General features: G+C 43.2%; 1 protein-coding gene across 5 annotated transcripts in view; it reads left to right on the forward strand.

The window, feature by feature from the left end:
• The window catches only part of TULP4 (TUB like protein 4), a 287,789-nt gene that overhangs the window by 144,582 nt on the left and 115,583 nt on the right, over positions 1-27,624 (forward strand). Inside the window, exon 1 of one of the 5 annotated variants that reach the window (XM_030928939.1) lies at positions 3,093-3,189. The exons of 3 other annotated variants lie outside the window; for them this stretch is intronic. In XM_030928939.1, coding sequence (XP_030784799.1) covers positions 3,181-3,189 — 9 coding nt within the window. In that variant the 5' untranslated portion in view covers positions 3,093-3,180. Of the gene's footprint in view, positions 1-3,092; positions 3,190-14,466; positions 14,526-27,624 lie in introns of those variants that run through there. One more of the 5 variants, XM_030928941.1, reaches the window with a different exon arrangement.

The raw sequence follows: 27,624 nt of genomic DNA on the forward strand, positions 1-27,624 counted from the left end.
TGAGTTAAATTTTGTAATGATTATATATTGTAGTATGAGAAACCATTCCAAAACATAGTACTTAAAACAACTGTTTATTTAGCTCAAGATTCTGTGGGTCAGCAGTTGGCCTGGGCTGAGCTAAGTGGTGCTTCTACTCTTAGCTAGACTCAGTCATGTGTCTGGTCAGCTGCATTCAGCAAAGCAGTTCTGCTCTGAGGGCTGATAGGCTCTTAGCTGGAATGCCAGAGACAGCTAGGCCACATGTCTCTCTTCGTCCAGTAGGCTAGCCTGGGCTTGCTTTCAGGCCGCTGGGCAGGGTTCCGAGAGAGAAGAGAAGCCCATTAAGGTCTCTGAAGGCCTAGACTTGGAATTGGCACATCCTCTCTTCTGCAGCATTCTGTTGACCAAAGGCACAGGATAAGCCCAGATTCAAAGGATAAAGAAATAGCCCTGACCTCTTGAGGGAAGGAGTTGCAAAGTCACACTGCAGGTGGAAAGCAGATGAATTGTGACCATTTATGCAGTCTGCAAAATTGTATACCAAATTTTATTATAATGTATATCAAGCATATTAAAACTTAAAGGAAGGAATAATTTTAGGGTTTCTATCTTGGGAGCATGGTGATATTATGTATAAAAATTGAGCAGTTAGGATGGGCAGCCAGTTTTTTTTTTTTTTTTTTTTTTCCTTTTTTGGAGGCAGAATCTCGCTCTGTTGCCTGGGCTGGAGTGCAGTGGTGCGATCTCAGCTCACCGCAACCTCTGCCCCACCTCTCCAGGTTCAAGCAATTCTCCAGCCTCCCGAGTACTGGGATTACAGGCATGCACCACTGTGCCCGGCTAATTTTTGTATTTTTTAGTAGAGACAGGGTTTCACCGTGTTGGCCAGGCTGGTCTTGATCTCCTGACCTCAGGTGATCTGGCTGCCTCCGCCTCCCAAAGTGCTGGGATTACAGGCGTAAGCTATTGCGCCTGTCCAGGGGAGCCAGTTTTGAGGGGAAGATAAATTTGATTTTGAAATGTTGAGTTTGAAGTCACAGTAGGTTGTCCACGTAGAAGTGAACTTGTATTTCTTTGAAAATATGGACCTGGAGAAGTCAGGGCTCAAGAGAGAGCATTTTGCAATCATCTTCCTAGGGCCAGTGGGTAGATTCATGAGAATGATGCCACTTTAGAGATAGAAGGGCAGAAATCTAAGTCTTGTGTGCAAAGCAGCCTGTCCTTAGGGCCAGAATGAACAGAGAGACCAGTTAGGAGGCTGCTGGAGCTGTCTGGGAGGGAGTCCAGGCTGTCGGCATAGGTATGCTATGAGACTGGCTGGATTTGGAATGTATTCGGAAGGTAGAGTTGACAGGACTTACCAGTGAATCACATTTAAGGTGTGAGAAGACACAGACTTCCTGGTCTAATGGGTTGTGTGATGGACTTGCCATTTACTGAGGAAGTTCTCCTCATTTGAACCTGTGGCTGGAGTTGCCCCAAAAGCAGTGGGACTGCCCCAGCCCCAACTCTCTTGAGGTAGGGCCAGTGGGGATTCCAGAGAAAGAAGCACTGAATACTAGAGTGCTCAGTCCAGAGCATTTATTAGGGGACTTATGGACAGAGTGCTGTGCCAGTTCTTGAGACTGGACTGATAGAAAAAAGAAGTTCTACCTGGGCATGTCCACAACGATGGGGCAGAGTGTAACGTTTCCATGACAGTTTAAAGAATGTGACTCGGGATAGGAGCTAGTTTCTATGTGTTTATTCTTGTGGTTGATGTTTCAGTGTTTCAGGCAGTAACCTCAACAGCTGTATCAGTGCTTGGGAGTATTCAAGACTCCGGCTTGGGTTGAAGCCTATAGGGGAGTATATGCAGCTGCCTGAGACAGAGTGGTCCAGGCACTCTGCTTCTCGGTCAGGACAAAGAAAGAAAGTGAGGGGAGGGGGACCTGAGGGACCCTACTGTGTTTGGGATAGGCAATCTAGAGCTCTGCTTTGAACTTGTGAAGTTTGAGATCCCTGTTTGACATTGAAATGGAGATGGTAAGTGGGCAGTTTGACAAAGGAGTCTGGAGTTCAGGGAGGAGATACAGGCTGAAGATTAAAAACCGGGGCGTCAGACTGGATGAAATCACCCAGCAGTTGCTCTAGTGGATGATTAGGGCTGAGATAGGCTGGTAGCAGCAAGAATAGAGAGTGAGAATTTCAAGAGTTGTTTAAAAGAACAATGAAAAGGACTTGGTGGTAGACTTGATTTAAGGTCTTAAGGGAAAGGAGGAACTAAAGATGCTGCCTAGGTCCTACAAAGAGTTTGAAGATAAAAGTGGACAAGCTTCCTGGTTTCATTTACTTTAGGGTCTTGTCCACAGTTTTTATTTTAATGTTTTATACATTAAAACTGTGATCAGTTGAGGTGTGAGTGGACTTTGAGACTCTCCACAAAGGTTCAGCAAGAACTCTGGACAGCCCCTTGCCAGCATCCAGACTATACGGTTACCTTTGCTTTGGCAATAACGTATTATGCTGAATCGGTGTTTCTCAGCCCTTAAATGGCCTTTCTGTGCTTAGCAGCCATGTCTTAAATAGCTCAATCGGTTCTCTCTCACAACAACTTTCAAGTAAAACAAAAGTCTAGGAGAAGAAATGCACTTGATCTAGGTTTTGTGTATACTGAAGGGCAGGGCAATGTGGTAAAAGTTATTTGCATAGAAAGCTGGGGTGATTGTGTAGACTTGGGGACTTACACAGATGACTTTCTGTTTCATAAGAGCCCAGATGCGATATACTAGGCTTCAGATAAAAAGACAAAGGAGGCCAGGCATGGTGGCTCATGCCTGTATCCCAGCACTTTGGGAGGCTGAGGCGGGCAGATCACCTGAGGTCAGGAGTTCGAGACCAGCCTGGCCAACATGGTGAAACCCTGCTTCTACTGAAAATACAAAAATTAGCCAGGTATGGTGGCACACGCCTGTAGTCCCAGCTACTCGGAAGGCTGAGGCAGGAGAATTACTGGAACCCAGGAGGCAGAGGTTGCAGTGAGCTGAGACCACGCTACTGCACTCCAGCCTGGGCGACAGAGCAAGACTCCATCTCAAAAAAAAAAAAAAAAAGAAGACAAAGGTTTCAAACAGCTATCTTTGCCTGAGACTCTTGTCCTGACATGGACAGTGGTGGCATGTTGGCTCTGCCAAGTGGGGAGCCCTTCGGAGTCCTGTGATGGCATACGTAAGTTAGCAAGGCTTCCCAAAGGTGGGTGGGTTGTAATTTATTTGTACATTTAGCTCTGATTCTTGGTGATCTGGGAGAAATGACTGCAGGCAAGAAGATAGATGCTTTATGTTTTGTTTTGTTTTGTTTTTAACTTAACGCTGAGTTTTTTCTCTCAAAGTAGTGTTTCTTTGATTCTGACTTCTGTGTCTCCACAAAGTAAATACAGTACCATAATATCATCTGAGCATCTGTTCTTGAATTCTGAGTATTTTGGATTATAGAAGGTGTATGCTACACATACCATAGAGTATGAAAGACTCCAAGCAGGGCTGGGGCATCACCCTCTAATCAAACGTAATATTTCAACAAAGCTCATTAAATGGGATGATTAAAGGCTTAATAGAGCCTTATGGCAGTTCAGGACAGATTTTATAGCCAAATGAGTCAGCTCAAGTTTTGTCCTCAAATGCATTAGTGAAAAACAATTGGTTTTCAGAGATGTTTAGATTTCAGAATTCTGGAGAATTCATTATGGACCAATATTCCAGTCATAGGGCTCTGCTTTTATTTTCTTCTCCTTTGTAGGCTTGATGGTCATTAGAATTGTGGATTGTATTTTAGAGTGTGGAGGAGAAATGACTGAATGGCTGTGTAGGGTGGATTTTGCATTATGAACTATAGAAGTAAATGACTACCTAGCTAAGAAGACCAATTCAGGTGTATTTATTCTTCAGTAATGACAATAGTTTCATTTATTTTTCTGAAAGCTCAAATTATGAATACATAGCTTCTGTTAATGAAACCTCAGGTAAATGAATTTTCTCTTAATCATTTGTGTTTACTTGGATTTGGGATCACCACATTTAATTGTGTGCAATGCAATTTTTTTTTTTTTTTCAGGTATGTCTCTCTTACTAGACAGTGAGCTCTTTTAGGGAGGGAACATGCTATTTTCATTATCTTTGACATCTGACATAATAAACATTCATGTTGACCTGTTTCTAGGAAAAGCAGCCAGGAGTATGGGGAGGAGGTAGGTACATTGCTCTGGCTTGAGGTTTGGCATGATGGTCTCCCAGAGGAATCATTGTGATCACTTGTATTAAACTGTCATGAGTAAAACCTTAAGAAATAGATTTCTGGGACTGCATCTAACTGACCAACTGCTCTGTGATTGGGAAAAATTGGTCTGTATCTGTCTATTTTGTTTTGGGCTTTATCCAGGGTCCCTGTGCCTGCTGACATCATCTTTTACCTCCTTGAAAAGTAAGAGGGCAAGGAATGGGTTTCAGTACCCTGTGACATTAGGAAGACTTTTTCTCATCATTTTAATTGCTTCATAATTGAGCGGGAAAACAAACCTTCCAACATTATAGATACCTTCCTTCAAGTGGATAATGAACTGTGTCCTCTTTGCTTTTTTGCCATTTGCCATGCTCCTCCAGGCAGCAGCGAGGGTGAGAAAACTTTGGAGTCCAGCGGACTGGGGATTGAATCCTTGGCTTGCCAATTTGCTAGTTCATTTTGGTGAAATTACCTTCAATCTCTGAGTCAGGTTCTCACCTTTGAAAGGGTGGTGATTAATAGATAATGTTGACCTCACAGGTGTGTAGTAAGGATGAAATGAGATACTTCAAATCGTGTATCTTTAAATGAGGTACTTTAAATAACACAGGGGCGAGCCACTTAGTAAGTCTGGAGAAATGATAATTTCCTGTCTCATCTTTGGTAGTCTCTTTGTAAGCCATGAGACTTGTAGGTAGTTAACTGTGGCATTTATCTGAGAAATTTAGTTGTCATTACAGCAAGGGTTGACATATTAATTAGAGCAATGCCCTTTTCACGTAACTGAGTCAAATAACATAATAAATGCCATTAATCTTGGAAAGTCAAAAGGGAGATCCTGAGAGGTGAATTAGTGCTGTGTGAAAAATGGAATGAGAATTCAGGTTCAAGGATCAAGGTCGCAGCCAATGTAGCCACTGATGGGTCATAAGAAGCATTTGCTGGAGCAGTTTGACAGATTTTGTTGAACCTGGGACCAAAATGCAGCCCCTCTTGCCTTAGACCATTCTGCTGTGTACCCTCCTCATAGTCCCATGGCCATTAAGATGTAGGGTCTGAACTTGAAATTCAGTCTTTTGACTTCAGACTGGGGTGCTTCTCACTACTCTATGCCTCCCTGCTCTCACTTAGAAAAGATCCCACCTGCCCAGTACACATTCCTAGAGGTGTCAAGGCATGAGGAGAGTAATAGTTGGTAAATTTTATGAAATCTTACATTCAATTTCTCTGCTGTAACATGGGATGATTATATCTACTTCTATGGTACTGTTGTGAGAATTATAATGCAATGATAAAAGTAAAAGTGGCACACACAGCAATTAGTGTTATCCGTTTTTTAGCTAATACTATCAAGGTATGGATTTACATTGTTTGAGTTGAGGTAGTTGCCTATTTTCAAGGTTGTGGATAACTATAAGGAGATGAACCTTATAAAGGGAATAGAAATGTGCCCTTAGGATTCTAGAATGGACAGAAAACTAGCCCATACCAGGTGAGTCCACAGTGATTGGGAGCTGGCATTAAACTGGACTTGAAAGAGCTTGAGGGATGCAGGAGAAGCGCGTCAGGCCATTCTCAGTGTGAAGGCCGAGCCCGGCTAAAAACCTGGGCCGGCTTCTCAGGGCACATGGTCTGTGGTCACTTGCCAGCTGGGCATAATGGGAGGTAGTGTGGTGACTGCAGACCACCAAAGGGAATTTGTATTTGGTCTTCAGCAGGGCTGATTAGATGGACACACTTGTTAGGCTAGGGATGACTGTCTTCCAGGAGCTGAATGTGGCTTGGAAGAAAATGAGAGTAAAGTAGTTGGATTTGACAGGAAGTAAATAGTCAGACTTTATCCCAAAGAATCTAACATTATCCCAAGACTGTGGCTAGAGGAGGTGAGTCTAGCGGTGACTGCCCAGTCAGGTTGGTGGGATGGGGGAAACGTTAGTGAAGCTCTGTGAGCTCTTCCTTAGCCTTCTTAATTACAGTAATATTTTGTTTCTTTGCAATATAGCATCTCGAATATTCCAAATGCAAATTTCTCTAGCTTGTAAAGCCAATTATTTTATTCCTTTTTATTACCATAATGTAGTCCTTTTTATTACCATAATGTAGTATACGTTATGATAAGGTAATTTAATTTAGAAAATTTGACTTTGTGTAAGAACTACATGCCTGTTTAGCTTTTTTTTTTTTTTTTTCCCTTGAGACAGAGTCTCGCTCTGTCGCCCAGGCTGGAGTGCAGTGGCGTGACCTCAGCTCACTGCAAACTCTGCCTCCCAGGTTCACGCCATTCTCCTGCCTCAGCCTCCCGAGTAGCTAGGACTACAGGCGCCCGCCACTACGCCCAGCTAATATTTTTGTATTTTTAGTAGAGACGGGGTTTCACCGTGTTAGCCAGGATGGTCTCAATCTCCTGACCTCGTGATCCACCCACCTCGGCCTCCCAAAGTGCTGGGATTACAGGCGTGAGCCACCGTGCCCGGCCAGCATTTATTTTTATATTTTTTTATTAGTTGGCAGTGGTTCATCCTTTCTTGAGGCCAAGTATTTGAATTTGTTTGACAAGTGATTAGCCAACTGTCTAAACTGGGTTTGAGGTGACATTATAACCCTGACTAGGCATGAGGAGTGACTCCGTGTTAGTCAGAGGCCTCAGACCTGAACTCGCCCTTGCTGATTACAGCTGAAAGACTCTAGGAGCAAGATATTCTGGGACTTGTGGAACAAGGAGATTGTTGGTTCAGAGGATAGTGTGAAGGGCTTATCTCATAAATATTTGGATTGGGTGTAACACAAAGTGACTGCAAAATCAAATGATCTGCTTGGAAAACTTCCCAGAGGTAGCTTTAGAAGTTCGAAAGAAATGCCAGATTATATCTCCCAATCCCAAAGTCTGGCTTTTAATTAAGTTAAAAGCTGACTAAGGCAAACGAACTGGTGCTTGTGTCTGGAAAGAAGTTACCCTCGCCTGCCTCAGTGTGTGGATGCTGTGAATGTAGGTTCCCATTACTGAGTACACTATTCAGTAATTACCAAGAAAAATAGAAAGAGTGCATGGTCACCTATTGGCTTTCTCCCTCCATACTCACCAAAATTACCATCTTGATAAAAATATCAAAATATCAGGAGCTTATGATGATAGTTCATTACAAGTAAAACATTCAAAGACTCTTCTTGCTGACTTTCTATTACACCTGGCTACCATTATGTATAACTTCTCTGCAGTCAGGACTTCCAGCGTGGTGCCCTTTAGTTAGGTTGTACCATAGATGATAGTCCACAGAGGAGCATTTTGGTCCAAATAAGCAGCATTTTGTGGCAAAAAGAGCTCTGGAGTCAGCAGACTCTGGCTTCACATCCTGACTTTCATGTGAATAAATGTGTCACCTTTGGCAGGCAACTCTTTGAACCTCAGATTCTTCGGTAAAATGGTGATACTATCTGTGTCAAGGGGTTGTGAGGATTCAACCAATATTATATGCAGTATGTACATATGTACACATAATTATATACGTATATTATATATAAAATATACATGTACAATATATACAAATATACATATGTTTTTTATATATAATTTATTACTGGGTGTGGTATGTAAGATTCCTGTTTTTTTTTTTTTTTTTTAAAGTTCCTTATAACTTTTACCCTCTCTTCTCCAAAATAGTCTTGCCATCAGATATAATGACATACAGCTCAACTTATGTCAGGAAAAGTCTACAAATGTGGAATTATCTTTTTTTTTTTTTTTTTTTTTTTTTTGAGAAAAAGTCTCACTTTGTCACCCAGGCTGGAGCACAGTGGTGTGATCATAGTGCACTGTGGCCTTGAACTCCTAAGCTCAAGCATTTCTCCTGCATCTGCCTCCTAAATAACTGGGACTACAAGCGTGCACCACCACACCCAATTTTTGAATTTTTGTAGAGACAGGATCTCACTTTGTTGCCCAAGCTGATCTTGAACTCTTGGACTCAAGTGATCCTCCCACCTCAGCCTCCAAAACTGCTGTGATTGTAAGTGTGAGCCACTATGCCTTGCCACATTGTATAATATCTTGATTTTAAAGATTGCAATTGGCTATCTGAGATATCCACCCTAAACTTTTTTTTTTTATTTAAACCTGTTCATAACTCTCAGATCAGCACTCCTATTAATTATATATTTTATTACAAATTTCAGGTAAGGTTGATTTCTATTCAGGTAAGGTTGGTATTCTAATTCAAGAATAATAAATTTGGGATTTCAGTACTGAAACCTTAATAAAAGGGTCATTACTCAAAATTTAACAAGTAAAGCCCTATTAATTTAAAATAATTTGGAGGACATCCAGTCTTTCATGGTGACAAAATGAAGTTTATAGAGTACTAATAGATATATACTGAAGGCCTATTTCAAAGAATAAAACTTGGGTAAGGTGCTAGTAGAGACAATGTAATAAATTTTCTTTTTACTCCTTACTATATATCTAATTTTTTTTTTTTTTTACAAAATAATGTATTATAATTATAGCTGTTATATATAAGGACTCTTTAATTCCTTGACTGTAATTTAATATAGTCACAGAATTCAGATCAGATTTTCCTTAACTAGAAAGGCAGCATACCATAGTGTTTAAGTACAGAGGTGTAAAACAGACTGCCTGGGTTAGAAATATGACTTCACCACTTGCTAGCTGAACAACTTAAGTTACGTAACCTCTCTGTTTTCTCTATCTATATTTGTAAAATGGGACAATAATAGTTTCTATTGGTTAGCTGTTTCTAGAACTTCGAAAATTGTCAGAGAATTAGTGTATTTTCTGTTTATTTCTCTCAAAGCGATTGACAGAAATAAACAGGTGAGAAAAAATTAGGATAAAGTAGTCAAGATGGAAAAACATAAAAACAGATTTAAATTTTAATTTTCCCCATAAAAAATTAGGGGGAAACTGCATACTATGCAGTTGAGAGAGTGGGTGAGTATGTGGGCCCACAGTGCTGCTCCCCAGTCCTCAGAAAAGAGAAGCTGTGGCCCAGGGACCACTGCAGCCCTGTAAGTGTGGTGGCTGTTTTTATTTACAAAAGAAAGAGGTTTAATGAACTTACAATTCCACATGGCTAGGGAAGCCTCACAATCATAGCAGAAGGCAAGGAGGACCAAGTCATGTCTTACATGGATGGCAGCAAGCAAAGAGAGAGAGCTCATGCAGGGGAACTAATCTTAAAACCATCAGATCTCATGAGACTTATTCACTATCACAACAACAGCATGGGAAAGAACTGCCCCCATGATTCACTTACCTCCCACTGGGTCCCTTCCGCAACACATGGGAATTCAAGATGAGATTTGAGTGGGGACACAGCCAAACCATATCATGAAGTAACAGAATATTTGCCTACCTATAGCTTATGCAAATAGGAGTTTGAATCACGTAATAAGAAGCCCAGAGGCAGGTGGCTGCCACCATTTGTCATAAGCTCAAGGCAGCATTTCTGATTCTCCTGGCTTTTTTTCTCATAATCATAAGATGACTGCCATAGTTCATTCATAGTGTTAAAGGCAGGAGAAAGCAGGATAGATTGGTGTCAGCAGATTTCTGCTCACATCTCAGGGGCCAGCATCAGGTCACACAGCTGGTGCTGACTCTAAGGGGTGGAAATCAGCAGAGCAGAAGCAGGGGGTTTTGTGAGGACTATGGCGGCTGGGTGGTGAAGCATGTTGGGACTGATTGCTGGGTACACCACCACCATCCTGCACTACCACTGTACCTATTGTTTAAATTTGTATTTCTTTTCTTTTCTTTTCTTTTTTTTTTTGAGATGGAGTCTTACACTGTTGCCTGGGCTGGTGTGCAATGGCGCAATCTCGGCTTGCTGAAACCTCTGCCTTCCGGGTTCAAGCAATTCTCCTGCCTCAGCCTCCTGAATAGCTAGGATTACAGGCACCCACCACCACGGCTAGCTAATTTTTCGCATTTTTAGTAGAGATAGGGTTTTACTATGTTGGCCAGGCTGGTCTCGAACTCCTGACCTTGTGATCCACCCGCCTCAGCCTCCCAAAGTGCTGGGATTACAGGCGTGAGCCACTGCACCTGGCCATTATATTTGTATTTCTTTGCTTTATAGGGAAACTTATTTAGCATGTTCTCTTATTAATCCTTTGTTACATTTGATAACCACATTTTTCTTAGTTTATTTTGATCTTTCAATTTTGGTAATTTAGTAATTTCAGTTAGCATTAATTATATCACTTTTAGGTGCAAGTTCATAAATCTAACTTTAACGTAACAGAAAATAGGAAATTAACTGTTTCCTCTAACAGAAATGTCTTAGGTTGGTTTGACTTTGGACACATTTTGGTCCCGGGATTTAGGTGGTGTCTTCAGCTCTGCTTTCCTCATGTGTTGACTTGTTTCTCTTGTCAACTTCCTCTGTAGTAGGTGTTCTTTTGGTAGCACCAGCCTTCCATGACCCTAACAGCTCATTATACCAAGTGAAAAGGCAGACCTTCTGTCCTAGTCCATTTTATGTTGTTTATAACAGAATTCTAGAAACTGGGTAATTTATAAAGAAAAGAAGTTTATTTCTTACAATTCTACAGGCTGGAAGTCCGTGGGCATGGCTTGGCGTCATGTAAGGGCCTTCCCCCTGGTGGGGGTTCTGTGGAGTCCGAGGAGGTGCAGGGCATCACATGATGAGGGCGCTGAGCTTGCTGGCTCAGGTCTCTCTTTCTTCACTTGTGAATCCACTGGTCCTACTCCCATGATAATCCTTTAATCCATGAGTGGATTAATCCATTAGTGAGGACAGAGCCCTTATAACCCATTCACCTCTTAAAGACCTCATCTGTCAGTATTGCCACATTGGGGATGTAGTAGTCTGTTTTTACACTGCTATAATGAACTACTGAGACTGGGTAATTTATTAAAAAAAGAGGTTTAATTGACTCACAGTTCTGCAGGCTTAACAGGAAGCTTGGCTGGGAGGCCTCAGGAAATTTACAATCATGATGGAAGGCAAAGGGGAAGCAAAGACCTTCTTCACATAGTGTCAGGAGAGAGAGAGAGAGTGAAGCAGGAAGTGCTACACACTTTTAAACCATCATATCTCATGACAACTCACTCACTATCACAAGAACAGCAAGGGGAAAATCCACTTGATTCAATCACCTCCTACCAGGGCCCTCCTCCAATTTGACATGAGATTTGAGTGATGACACAAATCCAAACCATGTTCCTCCCCTGGCCCCTCCCAAATGTCACGGCCTTCTCACTTTGCAAAATACAAGTATCCCTTCTCAACAGTTCCCCAGTCTTAACTCATTTCAGCATTAACTCAAAGGTCCACAGTCCAAAGTCTCATCTGAAACAAAGTAAGTCCCTTCTGCCTATGAGCCTGTAAAACGAAAAACAGTCTGGGTGCAGTGGCTCACGCCTGTAATCCCAGCACTTGGGAGGCCAAGGTGGGCAGATCACCTGAGGTCACGAGTTCGAGAACAGCCTGGCCAACATGGTGAAACCCCATGTCTACTAAAACTACAAAAAAAAATTAGCCAGACGTGGTGACACGTTCCTGTAGTCCTAGCTACCAGGGAGGCTGAGGCAAAAGAATTGCTTGAACCCAGGCAGTGGGGGTTGGCAGTGAGCCAAGATCACACCACTGCACTCCAGCCTGGGCAACAGAGCGAGACTCCATCTGTATAAAAAAAAAAAAAAAATTGGCTGGGTGCAGTGGCTCATGCCTATAATCCCAGTGCTTTGGGAGGCCAAGACGGGCAGATCATGAGGTCAGGAGATTGAGACCATCCTGGCTAACATGGTGGAACCCCATCTCTACTAAAAATACAAAAAAATTAGCCAAGTGTGGTGGCAGGCACCTGTAGTCTCAGCTGCTGGGGAGGCTGAGGCAGGAGAATGGTGTGAACCTGGGAGGCGGGGCTTGCAGTGAGCCGAGAACACACCACTACACTCCAGCCTAGGTGACAGAGTGAGACTCTGTCTCAAAAAAAAAAAAAAAAAAATCAAAAACAAGTTAGTTACCTCCAAGATACAGTGGGGGTACATTTATTGGGTAAATGTTTTTGATCCAAGTGGGAAAAGTTGGCCAAAACAAAGGGGCTACAGACCCCATGCAAGACTGAAACCCAGCAGAACAGCCATTAAATATTAAAGCTCCAAAATAATTTCCTTGGACTCCATGTCTCATATCCAGGGCATGCTGATGCAACAGGTGGGCTCCCAAGGCTTTGGGCAGGTCTGCCCCTGTGGCTCTGTAGGGTACAGCCCCATGACTGTTTTCATGGACTGGCGTTGAGTGTCTGTGGCTTTTTCAGGTACATGGTGCAAGCTGTCAGTGGACCTACCATTCTGGGGTCTAGAGGATGGTGGCCCTCTTCTCACAACTTCACCAGGCAGTGCCCCACGGGAGACTCTGTGTGGGCTCCAACCCCACATTTCCCCTCACACTGCCTTAGTAAAGGTTCTCCATGAGGGCTCCACTCCTGCAGCAGACTTCTCCCTGGACATCCAGGCATTTCCATACATCCTCTGAAATCTAGGCAGAGGTTTCCAGACCTAAACTATTGCCTTCTGTGCACCCATAGGCCCAACATCACATAGAAGCCACCGAGGCTTGGGGCTTGTACCCTCTGAAGCAACAGCCTGAGCTGTACTTTGGCCCCTTTTAGCTACAGCTGGAGCTGGAGCTGCCGGGTGCCATGTCGTAAGGCTGCACAGAGCAGCAGGGACCCTGGACCCAGCCCACTAAATTCAGTTTTTCCTCCTAGGCCTCCAGGGCTGTGATAGGACAGGCTGCGGGGAAGATATCTGAAATGACCTGCAGACATTTTCCCCATTGTCTTGGCAAGTAACATTCGGCTCCTCTTTACTTACACAAATTTCTGCAGCTGGCAGCTTGAATTTCTCTCCAGAAAATGGGTTTTTCTTTTCTACCACATGGCCAGACTGCCCATTTTCCAAACTTTATAAATTCCATTGTCAGACCTTCTCTTTGTGAACACATATGACTTCATGCTGTTAGGAGCAGCCAGGCTACATCTTGACTGCTTTGCTGCTTAGAAATTTCTTCTGCCAGATACCCTAATCATCTCTCTCAAGTTCAAACTTCCACAGTTCCCTAGAGCAGGGGCACAATGCCTCCAGCCTCCTTGCTAAAGCATAGCAAGAGTGACCTTTGCTCCATTTCCTAGTAAGTTCTTCATCTCCATCTGAGACAGCCTCAGCCTGGCTCTTATTGTCTGTGTTACTATCAACATTTTGGTTAAAACCGTTCAGCAAGTCTCTAGGAAGTTCCTGACTTTCCCACAATCCTCCTGTCCTCTGAGCCCTCCAAACTGTTCTAACCTCTGCCTATTACCCAGTTCCAAAGTCGCTTCCACATTTTCAGGTATCTTCATAGCAATACCTCATTCCTGGTACTGATTTTCTATGTTACTTCCATTGTTACACTGCTATAAAGAACTACCTGAGGCAGGGTAATTTATGAAGAAAAGAGATTTAATTGCCTCACAGTTCTGCAGGCTTAACAGGAAGCATGACCAGGAGGCCTCAGGATACTTAGAATCATGCAATTGGAAGGCGAAGGGGAAGCAAGATTCTTCACATGGTGGCAGAAGAGAGAGCGAGCCAAACAGGATTTTAAATCATCAGATCTCATGAGAATTCACTCACTGTCATGGGAACGGCAAGAGGGAAATCTGCCCCCATGATCCAGTCACCTCCCACCAAGCCCCTCCTCCAATTTGACATGAGATTTGGGTGGGACACAAATCCAAATCTTATCAGGGGATTACATTTCAACATGAGTTTTGGAGGGGACAAATATTCAAACCATACCATCCTGTGTTCCCCCAGGTTGATCTGTAAAATTTCAGCAGTGATTCCTGTGGCTCACTCCTTGGAACAATCACTGTCAGTAGAAGTGTGGAAGACCTGGCCAGGTACGGTGACTCACGCCTGTAATCCCAGCACTTTGGGAAGCCAAGGCAGGCAGATCACCTAAGGTCGGGAGTTCAAGACCAGCCTGACCAACATGGAGAACCCCTGTCTCTACTAAAATTACAAAAATTAGCCGGGCGTGGTGGCAGGCACCTGTAACCCCAGCTACGCAGGAGGCTGAGGCAGGAGAATCGCTTGAACTGGGAGGTGGAAGTTGTGGTGAGCTGAGATCGCGCCATTTCACTCCAGCCTGGGCAACAAGAGAGAAACTCTTGTCTCAAAAAAAAAAAAAAAAAAAAAAATGGAAGACCGGATTGGCTGGCCTGAGTCATAGTCCTCCATGTAGCTGGCTGGCCCTGAGGTAAAGTGATGGGGGAGTCATGGCAGAGGCACCTGGGATGGACTAGGGGTCACTGTTTCTGTTGCAGAAGGCAAGAGTGGGAACATGTGGAAACAATGAATGTCTACCACATACCTAAATTTATGCACTTCTGGTTGAACCTGTTTTTCTTTGATTTTTTCTGTTGCCTCAAAGTTTAGAAATCTGTCATTTTTCAAAGATTTACTTCTACAATTCTGTTTTATGCTGGATTTTGCTATGGTTTGGTATTTTTATACATTGCATAGTCCTCCTGGAGTTAATTTGAAATACGATGTCAAGTGAGTTAGTGTAATGCTAAGGGCCATGAGCTCCTGACCCAGATGGCCTGGCTCCACCATTCAACAGCTGTGATTATGGCATTTTCCTGTGCCTCAGTGTTCTCAGTGCTAAAAGTAGGGAAAATAGTTCTTACTATTTTGAATAATCATCGTAGTTCAATGAGAAAATATATGCAATGATGTTAGTAGAGAACCAAGCAGAGTGTTTGTACCTAGCAAATATTAGCTGCCATTATTATTATTGCTGTTCTTAGTATTTCCTCTCTGCAACCTCTATTTTCTCATGTCCCTCATGTCCAGAGCAGAACCCAGGTTGGCTCTTCTTTTTTGCCCTGCTCTCTTTGTCAGCTTGTCACTTGCATTCTCTCGGCTAGAATCACCCTTGCTTTTGCTTTTATGCAATTCAGTCAGACAATGAAGAAATATTTACACAGAGCTTAACCTTGCATGTTTTCTTTGAGGCAGCAGTCCATTTTATCAAATCAAATAAGTAACATATGATAATCAACTTTTGCTTTCCTTACCTCAGGTGCAATACTTTAAGAGGGTAGTTTGGAGGACGTAATATATATACAGAGAATTAATTAGTATGAAGTTGATCCTTTGAAAATATACCAAATGGACAGAATTTAATATAGCATTTTCTAATTTTTATGTAATTATATATATGAAAGCATATAAATAACATGTATTTGTAAAGTGTAAAATGCATAAAAGAAGGTAAAACTCCATCATAACCCCACTTCCTAGAAATAACCAGTGTTTACATTGATGTCTCCTAGACTGCTTTCTGTACAGATACATACACATTGTAATATAATTTAAGATATTTCAATTAAATAGGCACAAGGAGGAAAGGTTTAACTTCCCTAAGAAGTGTATGTACTTTCTCCCCTAGTTCTGGCACTCGTAATCCTGATAAATTGGTGGAAGCTGTTCTGTGTAATCTGATGAGAGTGCTGCTGGAAGAGGCAGGCTGCGTGGTTTTAGAAGACATTAACTAGGGATGTAGGGAAGTGGGTCATGATGGGATTGAATAGCTGATACAGTTATGGAAGGTGAGAATGTTTGCTCAGCAGGAGAGAAGTTTTCAACAGTAAGATGAATTTTAGGCAGAAACAGATAACCAAGTAGTGAGCAACCAGAGGGAATCCATAGGAAATGGCCCTGGAAGACCACCACCAGCAAGTGTCTGTCCATCTGACAGCAGTTTATGGAAATTCCCTTGAGTGAGGGGCAAGGGTCAGTCCTGGCCAGGGTCAGAGGTACCTGCTGGAATCTGGGATGGAAGCATATGGCCACTTGTGCGGTTAATCTGACTTGTCTAGTTCTCTCCTATCCAGGCACAGGATACCATCACACGTCTCCCTTCCTGTCAGGTTAGATGTTTTTAGCTGATTGGCCTTGTCCAATGGAGTATGTGTGGAGACCTTGTAAATCTCTGCCTGATTGTCCATGCTCCCTCTTCCTGGTACTGCAGTAGAGGTACTAGAGCAAGCCTGTCCAACCTGCGGGCCGCATGCAGCCCAATACCAATTTGTACACTTTCTTAAAACATTGAGTTTTTTTTTGCAGTTTTTCTTAAGGTCATCATCTATTGTTTTTGATGCGTGGCCCAAGACAATTCTTCTACCAGTGTGGCCCAGGGAAACCAAAAGATTGGACACCCCTGTACTAAAGGTTCGCTCACTCATGTGCCTGAGTGAAGACAGTGTAGAACAGAGCCCCAGCTGACCCACATGGCTGTGAAGCATGATTAAAAAACAAACCTTGGCTATTTTAAGCCAATGAGATTTGGGGCATTGTTTGTCATTGCAGCAAAACATAGCCTCTTCTTGATTGATTAGTGGTGTCATCCTTCAGCCTCAACCCTGCAGAACCAATTTACCTGTTCCTGGGGCTAGTATGAGTTACAGGTGAGCTGGGCCAAGGTGAAATTCTGATGTAGCTTCTATAGATTGGCAATCTTAAGCTCCTACCTCATTGAAAATACTAGGTTTGGCCGGGCGCGGTGGCTCAAGCCTGTAATCCCAGCACTTTGGGAGGCCGAGACGGGCGGATCACGAGGTCAGAAGATCGAGACCATCCTGGCTAACACGGTGAAACCCCCGTCTCTACTAAAAAATACAAAAAACTAGCCGGGCGAGGTGGCGGGCGCCTGTAGTCCCAGCTACTCGGGAGGCTGAGGCAGGAGAATGGCGTAAACCCAGGAGGCAGAGCTTGCAGTGAGCTGAGATCTGGCCACTGCACTCCAGCCCGGGCGACACAGTGAGACTCCGTCTCAAAAAAAAAAAAAAAAAAAAAAAAATACTAGGTTTATGTTGGTATATAAAATATATTAATGGCTTCCTATTTTTTCATATATTATGAAAATTTGAAAGTAAAAAGACTGAAAACAGGATAGATACAGATGTTTTTTTGTTTGTTTGTTTGTTTTTTTTGAGACGGAGTCTTGCTCTGCCGCCCAGGCTGGAGTGCAGTGGCCGGATCTCAGCTCACTGCAAGCTCCGCCTCCCGGGTTCACGCCATTCTCCTGTCTCAGCCTCCCGAGTAGCTGGGACTACAGGCGCCCGCCTCGTCGCCCGGCTAGTTTTTTGTATTTTTTAGTAGAGACGGGGTTTCACCGTATTAGCCAGGATGGTCTCGATCTCCTGACCTCGTGATCCACCCGTCTCGGCCTCCCAAAGTGCTGGGATTACAGGCTTGAGCCACCGCGCCCGGCCGAAATACAGTATTTTTAATGTCATGTCAATCGGACAGATTCATTCTATTATACAGTAACATCTGAAGATGTAGTGTGTTTGTGTAGATACATAGCTAAAATGGTCGTCTTGGTCATTTCTTTCTTGATAATTTTATTGTTTTGGCCGATGTCTTGTCAGATCTGATTGATCATCTTAGCATTTACTCCATATGTGGCTGTTGAAGAATCATTCTGGGAGTAGAAAAAATGTCACCTCTGCCATTTTCTTGTTTTTGCTAATGCTTACATAATTTGTTTTATCTTCAGTCTTTGGGTTTTTGGAAGTGATGTTTTAAAACTACTTGTTCATTTTGTGCAATTAGTTAGGCTAGATTCACAACTCAGACCCACACCTACCTGAGTGGATGTGTGCAACAGAACTCAGTAAGCCAGCCGAGGTGTGTGTTGTAGATGATGCCTGGCCCTGTGGACCTGCCTGAGGTAGGGACCAAAGGCTCTTATTGTCAGTCCATATTTAATATTATTAATGGAAACATTTAGTTTTTTGTTTACTTTTAACTACAAAGAGAAACACTAATGTTGTCTTCCCTCACCCAATTGCATTGTCTTTGTACATCCAAGGGGTCCTGCACTCGGCTTTGGAAATCGCTGGTCAGGAAATGGCCACTGGGTCTCCCTGTCGTCAGCTCTGTTAGAATCCTCCTAGACTTTGGGAGGCCTCCCCAGGGGTAGTGGCACCTAGTAGCATTCCATTTCCATGTCAAGACCATTTGGATTGAATTCTGTCAAGGCTACTCCTTGATTAAAAGCCGACCACTCTACCTTATCAGGGTAAGTTTTCCTTCAAAGGGTCAGAAGTTTACTGCATCTCTACTGTTCACCAGGACAGTTGGACCACATTCTACAAAGTGCACAGATCAGCAATAGCCTTCAGTGTCCTAACTGTAAAGATCCAGATTTTCCTTAACGCTACAATGCTGTCTCTTTTCCAAGTTAATCCTTTCTTCTTACCAAAAATTTTACAAAGTGAATCTCCCCTTTCGTGTTTCCACTGAAGAAATAATTATGCACCAAATATGTACAAAGACCCTTTCTCCCATTGCCTTTCTCTCCTGTTTTTATTGTTTGTTTTCCTTCTGCTCTGGGCCTCTCCAGAGAGCCCCCCGGGGCATGTGGTAGAAGCCTGGTGTGCTTCACCACCTGTAGCTGAAGCACCTTCCACTAAATGGATTCAGCGGATCCTCTGCCTCTGGAAGGCACTGCAATTCTCAGTTTTCATCAGAGTTACCTGGAGGACTTGCCAAAACACAGATTACCGGCCCTACCCCAGGGTTCCTGATGCGGTTGGTCTGCAGGGGCCTGAGAATGTGCAAGTCCTCAGTTGAGTTCTGGTGCTGCTGATCCAGAGACTCACCTTGGAGAACCACTGGCCACAGGAACAGAGTTCCTAATCAGTCTCAGGTTTTCAGAGTTCCAGAGCCTGAGCTGGGGATTCTTGTCCCAACAATGTGTAGGAGGAGGCTCTCGGGAGAGCAGGAGCAGGTGGCATGAGCCAGCCAGGTTGTCTGGTCTCCGTTTTCTCCTGGAGCAGTGGAGGGGAGGGACCAGCAGCCTCTCAGGGCCTCCAGCTTTTCTCTGCGAGGCCCCGTGATCCATGGCTGGGTGCTCGGTGCTCAGAAGCAGTAGATTTGCTGGTATTTGAGAATCTGACCCCCAGATCGTTGAGGGTCTGGGAGTGAAACCTGATTCCTCAAAGGAAGTGACCCTTGGGAATGCTCATTTTGGGGTGGGATTTTAGGATTGCTGAGCAAGGCACAGAATGGAGGAGAGTGGGAATGCATGTGGTGGAACCAAGGGAGAGGATGGGATTCCAGACAGGCACAGGTGGGTTTGGGGGCCCAAAAGGAAGGGAGAAACATGGCTTTTGTCTGATTATGAGAACACAAAATGGGATCAAGATGCCCAGGTTGCACTTGGGTGAGGATTTCTTAGGAACATCAAGAAAACAATGTGGCCGGGCACAGTGGCTCGTGCCTGTAATCCCAGCACTGTGGGAGGCTGAGGAGGGCAGATAGCCTGAGTTCAGGAGTTTGAGACCAACCTGGCCAACACGGTGAAACCCTGACTCTACTAAAAATACAGAAATTAGCTGGGTGTGGTGGCAGGTGCCTGTAATCCCAGCTCCTCGGGAGGCTGAGGCAGGAGAATCACTTGAACCTGGGAGGCAGAGGTTGCAGTGAGCCGAGATGGTGCCACTGTAGTACAGCCTGGGTGACAGAGCAAGACTGTCTCAAAAAAAAAAAAGAAAGAAAGAAAACAATGTGCTGCTTGACAGTAGTGGCTGTTAACTTGGCTGCTATTTCTGGGGACTTGTGCTGTCTAGGCACTGGTCAGAGACCTGGGACTGGTCCAGTCAACCCCAGGGTCATCCTTGTCTCTGTCCTTGCTGATGTATTTGGGTACCGATTATTGCCTCATCTTTAGAATGGGAATGGTCCTGATGACTCCAAACAGGTTTTGCACGGGGATTGAGATGTTTGTGAAGAAGCGGGTGGGTGGTAAGTCCAGAGTGAATGGTAGTTGTTGTTATCTTTAGCCATTACACTCTGCAGCAGTCCTGGTAAGTTAAATGCTGGTGCCCTTGTTTACAGAGGAGAAAATTGAGACTCAGTGAAGTTATGTAGTTCACCAGAGTCACCCAGCTGGTAAGATGTGTGTCCAGTTTTTTGTTAACACTATTCATGATGGAATATAATTGACTCCTGTTTTGAGTTTATTGGTATTGGTGGCTGAATTATTTGACCATCCATGCTGCCTTTGATAATTCCTTTCAAAAAGAATGTTGTATTTGCATCAGCCAGCAGGCAGAGTATGTATGTGGAGTAATGGATTCTTCAGCAAAATGGGGAAAAGTTGAGCTTTAATAAATCATAACATGTAACTAAATACAAATACAGAGTTGACTAAATGGACTTAAGAAAAAATTCAAGATATATTCCAGGTAATTCAGACTGAGAGCTAATGCTGAGTTATACTGTTTTAGCTCATATGCACAGAAAATTAACCATTGAGAAATATTTTGAGGGGGAATCTTAAGTGTTAAATATGTTAGGGAATGTGTAAAGGGTATTTTTCTGTTTGTAGCTGTTAATAAACCTACTCCAATTTTCACTGTAAAAGGGAAAGAGTGTTGGGTAGAAGGAAGTCATTTGCCTGTTTAAGGAATTCTAGATAATTGGTGCTTTAGCAGGGAGTGCTAAAGTTTCCCTTGCTTTGAATGTTTAGAGACATGTCAAAGTACCTTTCTTGTAGATATGTGAGTAAGGAAGCTCCCGACACTCTACACTCATTTGGAACACTTTGCATGTTTCTAGCATTTCACTGAACTCATAATTATTTACCTGCCTCTCTCCCTGTCGTGAGCATCCTCTGAGTATGTGAGCCAAGCTGTCTGGCTCCAGCATGCTGTCTCGTGTACGGTAAATGCTCAGTAATATGAAGAAAGAACCTCAGGCATCTCCACTATCCTTTAAACATTTTAATTGGGATCTAGCCCATTGGTTTACCTATTCTGTAGTCTAGACAGTTCAGTACTTTTTGTAAGTAACTGCATTGGTCGGAAATGACTTAAGTCATCCTGGTAGTAGTTTAGGGAATATAGAATTTCATTTCTAGCCTTTCAGAGTATGAAAGAATCATAATTGAATTTTATCAGAAAACTTTTTTCCCCTCATAATTCGTGTTCATTTTGTGCATTTCTATTTACAAATGTACTGTATAATGTAAAAGAATGATGACATTTCAGTTCTTAGCAGAGAACCATTGATACAGGTGTTCTAGGCTGTGTACTGAAGTAAGTGAGCAGAAAATAGCATTTTTGGATTGAGAAGATAAAACCTGCAGGTACTTCCAGGTTGACCGCCTTTTATGTTTGTTTGGGTTTGTTGTTGTTGTTGATGTAGTTCTTTTGAGACAGGTTCTCTTGTACCTGGACTGTAGTGAAATGGCCTGATGACAGCTCACTGTAGCCTGGATGTCACGAGCTCAAGTGATCCTCCCACCTCAGCCTCCCAAGTAGCTGGAATTACAGGCACACACCACCATGCCCAACTAATTTTGGTATTTTTTGTAGAGACGGGGTTTCACCATGTTGCCCAGGCTCGAACTCCTGGGCCCAAGCGATCTGTCCGCCTCGGCCTCCCAAAGCGGTAGGTTTACAGGCATGAGCCACCGCACCTGGCCTAGCCCTCTTTTATGAAGCTGTTTTTCCCTGGCAACTAACAAGAACTATATAAAACATAGTGCATATGTGTGCACGCACTGTTTGAATTTATCTATGGAACATGTTGTGTGTCAGAAGTGTGAAGTGACCCACAACCCAAGAAGTAAAATGTGAATATTAGACAATAGTTAGTGATGAAAAATGGAGTTGTGCCGAGCCACTTTCATCTGGAATGCAGATGCAGAAAACCCATGCAGAGTGAAGCTGTGGGTCCAGGGTGTGGTCAGGCCCTTCTAAGCATTTGGCAGGTAGAGTCAGCTCTGGACACGAAGACACTCATCTGTGTCTGTAGTGCATCTGAGCGCTGGCTCTGCATTCGTTTCATCTCAGGTGCTAGTGTTGTGACTGGCTCTGTGCTTTTCGAATTGCTCTAGTAGGTGGATACAACACGTCCTCACTTTTTTTTTTTTTCATTTAAAAAATATATAGGACTTCTTTATAATTTTGAGTGATCATTGGTTTTTGTAAGAGTGTTTCCATCTATATCTCAATATGGTTGAAAATCAAACAGTCAAAGCCAGTGTGGTATTCTAGACTGATGTTTTGGATTGAGTGTTGGCACTAGCTCTACAAATACGTGCTGGAAAGGTCTTAGGCAAAACTTCTGTATATATTTTTCTGTATGCAAAATGCCCCCTGATTGATGAGAAAGTTGTGAAGGTTCCCATGGATATTACGAGGACAAGTTAAATAAAATTCTTTTGAGCTGCTTTGAGCTTCTCAGAAATCTAAAAGAAAACCAAAAAACAAACATTGCCTAAACCTAGCTCTTCCTTTACTCCCGATGGGGAGCTTTCCCTGTCCTGGCATCCCATGCCCCTACACCCCACTCCCACCCCTTCCCCACCCCTCAGTTACCCTTCAGCTTTGTCATACTCCCAGTGTGGCAACACTGCACTGCAACTTTCAGTATCTCCAGTGCCTGGCACAAGGTTAATGCTCAGCTGTTACTTGAATTAAATTGAAGTTTAGAGAGGATGTGGATGGAGTCACAGATTGGTTTGTCTTTTAATTCAATTGGGAGATAGTGTTGACCGTCATTACTATTATAAAATTATTTGTATGAATTGAGGGAAGTGCAGACTGTCTGTGAGAAAGCAAATGAAGACTGGTGTTCTGAATAGAGAATCCTACTGATATTAAAATTAACTGGACTTTCTCACTTCCCAATTAAAGGGGGTAAGACTGCCAGCATTTTAGACATTATTATTGGAATATCTTTGAGAACTCAAAAACATTGTACATTTTGTTGTATATCAGTTTTTTGAAGACATGTTTATTAGGAAGATAATGCCATATTAAAGGTCTGAACTAAGCTGTTAGCTTTCAAGCCTTAAGTTTAGAAAGTATACAGTGTACATTTTGAAATGGCAGTTGATTTTGTAAGGTCTTCCGGTTATTTTTGTAGCTATATCTAAAAAATAAATGATGACTATTGGAGTTATTAGAAAGCAAATTATCTCTGTGCCAGAATGCTGGCTTTGGGAGGTTTTTTTTTTTTTTTCTTTTGACAACTTACGTTGGGAGAATAACAGCCGATAACAGCACACAATAAATATCTCGATAATTTGTGTTGTGTTTACTAAAAACAAGTTTGTATATTTATAGTCTTGTTCTCAAGTGGCTGACATGAACAGTAAAAGTGGAAAACTTGTGGGAGTGAATATCCAGCAACTGCCGGAAAGCTGACGGTTAACTGGAAATTTAAGTCATTAAAAATCTTCCCTGTGGTTTGCTATATGCTAGTTGAGCCAGAGCAACTTTCTGCAGCCCACCCCATCCACTGAGCTCCTGAGCTGTGCTGGAAAGCAGGTGAGGACCCTTGCTCACTTCCTGTTTGGCCTCCTGTTCTACTGTTCCCCTTCCTAAGCTGCAGTCTGTCCTCCCAGGATAAGTTCCTTGTTGTAGCCCTTTTTATACAGTGAGTGTCTCCAGGGACACTTTTTTTTGTTTTTTTTTTTTGAGACACAGTTTCGCTCTTGTTGCCCAGGCTAGAGCGCAGTGTCATGATCTCAGCTCACCACAACCTCCGCCTCCCGGGTTCAAGCGATTCTCCTGCCTCAGCCTCCGGAGTAGCTGGGATTACAGGCATGCGCCCCTATACCTGGCTAATTTTTGTAGTTTTTAGTAGAGACGGGGGTTTCTCCATGTTGGTCAGGGTGGTCTCGAACTCCTGACCTCAGGTGATCTGCCCACCTCAGCCTCCCAAAAAGTAGAAAGAACTTTTTCCACCCGGTTTTGAACTGGGGACATTTCACGTGTTAGGCAAACATGGTAGTTACGACACTATGGAAACCCTGGGACCCTTCTAATTCGCCTTGTTTAACTAGTATTTTAATTTGGACATCTCATTGTTCAGGTATGTTCCTTTTTGCTTAATCACCTAGATATCTTGTAATCAGTCATCTAGTTTAGGTTTCTAGCTAAAACAACAACTCCTCATTAGAATTCACTTGTGTGTGTGTGGTGTCTTTAAATGTAAACTTAGGAATTGCATCTAGGTTTGAGTGGTTGGTGCCACCACCGTGTGGCTATGGGATGTTGGACAAAGCACCTAACCTCCCTAAATCTCAGTTTCTTTTGGAAGATAAGAATGGCAACATTTGCATCATATGGTGGTTGGGAGAATCAAAAGCCCTTACCCACCACACTCTGCTAGTGTCTGATGTGGAAATGTCAGTCTACACTCATGCTCCAGCTCTCTTCAGTTTGCTAGAACCTTTTGTATGGTGAGTTCATTGTACTTTTAGGATACTGGATATCCTTTAAGACCAGAATGTCCACTGCAATACAAATCAGCTTTCATTTAGATTTTTCTTCCTAGCAGCATCTCCTGTAGTGTTAAAAGATCCTGACGTCTGCAGAAAGATGGTAGAAGTTCCATAGCCCTTTCATAACTATTGAGTGATAGTTTCTAACCATACCTGCTTCTTAGATTTGAAGTGTTCCATGTAGATGCTTGGAAGATGTTAGGCCAGGGATCTCTTAGGCCTGTGGTGAATGTGTGCTGACTTGTCACAGGTGAGAAAGGGCAGTAGAGGCAGGCCACGATCACATAAGAGCATCTTTGGCTCTCAGTAGTTTGGTCCTTGTCATCTTGGAAAGTTAGTGTCATAGTCGGTGGCAGAAGCACCAGCCTCTACCCAGCAGCTTATCTGTTACTACCTTTGGAGGAAAGAGTGCAAAGGACAAGTGTCTGCTGAAAGGAAGTGGGTACTGTTCATGCTACTCTCTGGTGCTCACCACCTCTGGAATAATGAGTAAGAATTTCTCCTTTGATTTGTTTCCATTTTTAAAACATTTCTACTGTGGTGAGAAGAAGGAATACAGCAGGAATCAGTAGAGATAGTTCTCTCCTGTAGAATAAGAAACCAAGGGGCTTGACCTAGCTTTGAATTTTTATTAGAAAAAATGACAAGGAGAAAAAATTCTTTGGTGAGAAAGTTTCATATTAAAAACATGTACAACCTTTCATTCATAAAAAACTCACATACATTTTTGTATTTAAACCTAAGGCTGTACCTTTCACACACCTCCAACCACCTGTTTTTTTTGTTTTGGTTTGTTTGTTTTTTGTATTATAGAAAGGTACATGGAATAACAAGAGCTAATCCTTACTCAGCTCCTAATAGGTGTCAGTCCCTGTTGTAACCACGCTAACCACATTAGTTCGCTTAATCCTCACCATCCTACCAGGATAAGGAACTGGTCCAAAGCCACACAGCAGTAAGTAGTGGCACTGTGATTCAATCTTGGCAGTCCCTCTGCACAATCACAGATGGGACAAGAAAGCTGATGAGTTGTGGATGTGAATATCAGTACCTTTGGATTACTTGGGTTTTCCTTAGTTCCCCTCCTTTCCATCTTTTCACCCTTGTTTCTGTTTTCTTAGCATGCACTTGTAAGGAAGGGTGTGTTACTGAGCCAGAGAATTTTTGGGAAACAGGAGGTGGCCAGCAGTCATGTCTGTCAAGGTGAGGTTTGTTGCCCAGTCCTCCTAGCATGGAAGACAGATACAGATAACTTTTGAGAAGAAATGAATCCATTTAACTGCTATGACTGTTACTAGAAGTTGAAAATCATCTCTAAGGAAATTGACTTGGCGATTGGCATTCAGGTATGCAGTGTCTATGTGAATTCTTCCCAGTGAAAATTATTATCTGGCAGTTGCTTTTCACTGAAGATGTCCCTCTGGGTTGCTCTGTCCCTCTGTGTGTCTGATGAGCAGTCAGTACCAGTTGATTTGTGCCACCATGCTCCTGACAGGTGAGGAAGTTGGAAAGACACCCTGTGGTCCCCCACCTAACCAAAAGCCATACTATTTAGGGGACCTGAAGAGCTGTGTTGTGGTTAAGAGAGCCCTTTAGTGGAACTATCCAGGGGCTATGTTGAAGCTCAGTTAGTGACATCATCAAGGGAGGGCTCCTGTGGATTTCTTCAAAGAAATCCTAGATGGTTAAAAAGAGCTGCTCTTCCCTCACCCTAGGGTCTTGTGATGGAGGAGAGGAGAGGGAAGGGTGTCCCTTAGCCATGAGTTTGTGGTTTTGTTTAAATATGAAATGCAGAAACGTAAAATCATTTGAAAACAAGATATTAGTGTGTGCAAAGGTGATGACGGGAAATGGAGTTATTGGAAAGGGGCGTCAGGAGCTATTAGAAGAGAATGAACACACTTTCGTTGTGGGATTGTTACACACACACAAGTCATAACAAAACAGGGAGGAAACACTTGTGGCAGTGACAGTCCTTGTTTCTGTAACTGGTCGCATCGTCGTAGCTGGCATTTATAGCTACCATTCTTCCACTCCCTATTCTGTATTCTTTTTGCCTTCAGCAGGCAGCTCAGCTGGTCATGGTTCCTTTACCTGATGTGGTGACCATAATCCAAACTGTCATTCCTGAAGGGTCCAGGCCATTCTTAGTTCTGCCGTGGTTGGGTTGTTGCGGTTTTCCATTGATGTTAATCCCAGGGCATGGTAACACTAAGTGATGCCCTAAGGAAGGGCTCTCCTGTATCCCAGACATACCCTTCCTTACCTCCATAGTGGATTCGTAATCCAGTGTCCACATGATTGTCAGGGTCAGTCACCCCGGCCAGCACAGAAACTCCCTTCTCTGCCTGTTGATTCAGAGGTGTGAGGAACCTAAAGTGGCCAAGGCAGCAGTCTTAGCTTCCAGCTCAGTGGAATCATTGTTGTATCTCCTGGTGGAAGCATATCTTACTTCGGAACTGAGACCTCTAGGCCAGCAGAGCATAAGGTTGTGAGGACAGGAAGCAGGTTTTGCTGGTGGATCCTAGGGCAGCCATGAATTGTACCACTCCCGCTTCCACCTGGTGATTCCTGAACTCACACATCCAGCCTGTCAGAAAAAGAGCACTCCTGCTTCCAGGTGATTATGTTATGATCCAGCTGCTGGATTTTCTTCTTGAGTGGTAAATCTTTTAAGTTTTGTGAGATTATACTTAGCAGCGGGCATGTTGTATTTGCTTAGTATTTGTTTGAATAAGATTCAATGAATTGAAGTAATAGAACTAGAAGAATCCTTAGAAAGTATCTAGACCAAATTGACTTTTTGGACAAAATGAAAACGCAGAATGCTAAAGCCCAAACTGGAATTCAGATTTTCTTTTGCCAGCCAAGAAGAATTTCCCAGTTCTAGCTTTGCTCTGCTCACGCATGGCTCAGAAGCAGGCTTTGGTGTGGGTTGATAGTTGGGGGTGTCAGATGATGAGCTAAGATTTATCTTCAGTTGGTAGCCAAACAGACTTGGCTACCAGTCAAAAGTGGTGGTTGTACGTGTAGAGCAGTGCCA

This window comes from Rhinopithecus roxellana, chromosome 4 (genome assembly GCF_007565055.1).
Source record: "Rhinopithecus roxellana isolate Shanxi Qingling chromosome 4, ASM756505v1, whole genome shotgun sequence".
In the NCBI taxonomy this organism is placed as follows: domain Eukaryota; kingdom Metazoa; phylum Chordata; class Mammalia; order Primates; family Cercopithecidae; genus Rhinopithecus; species Rhinopithecus roxellana.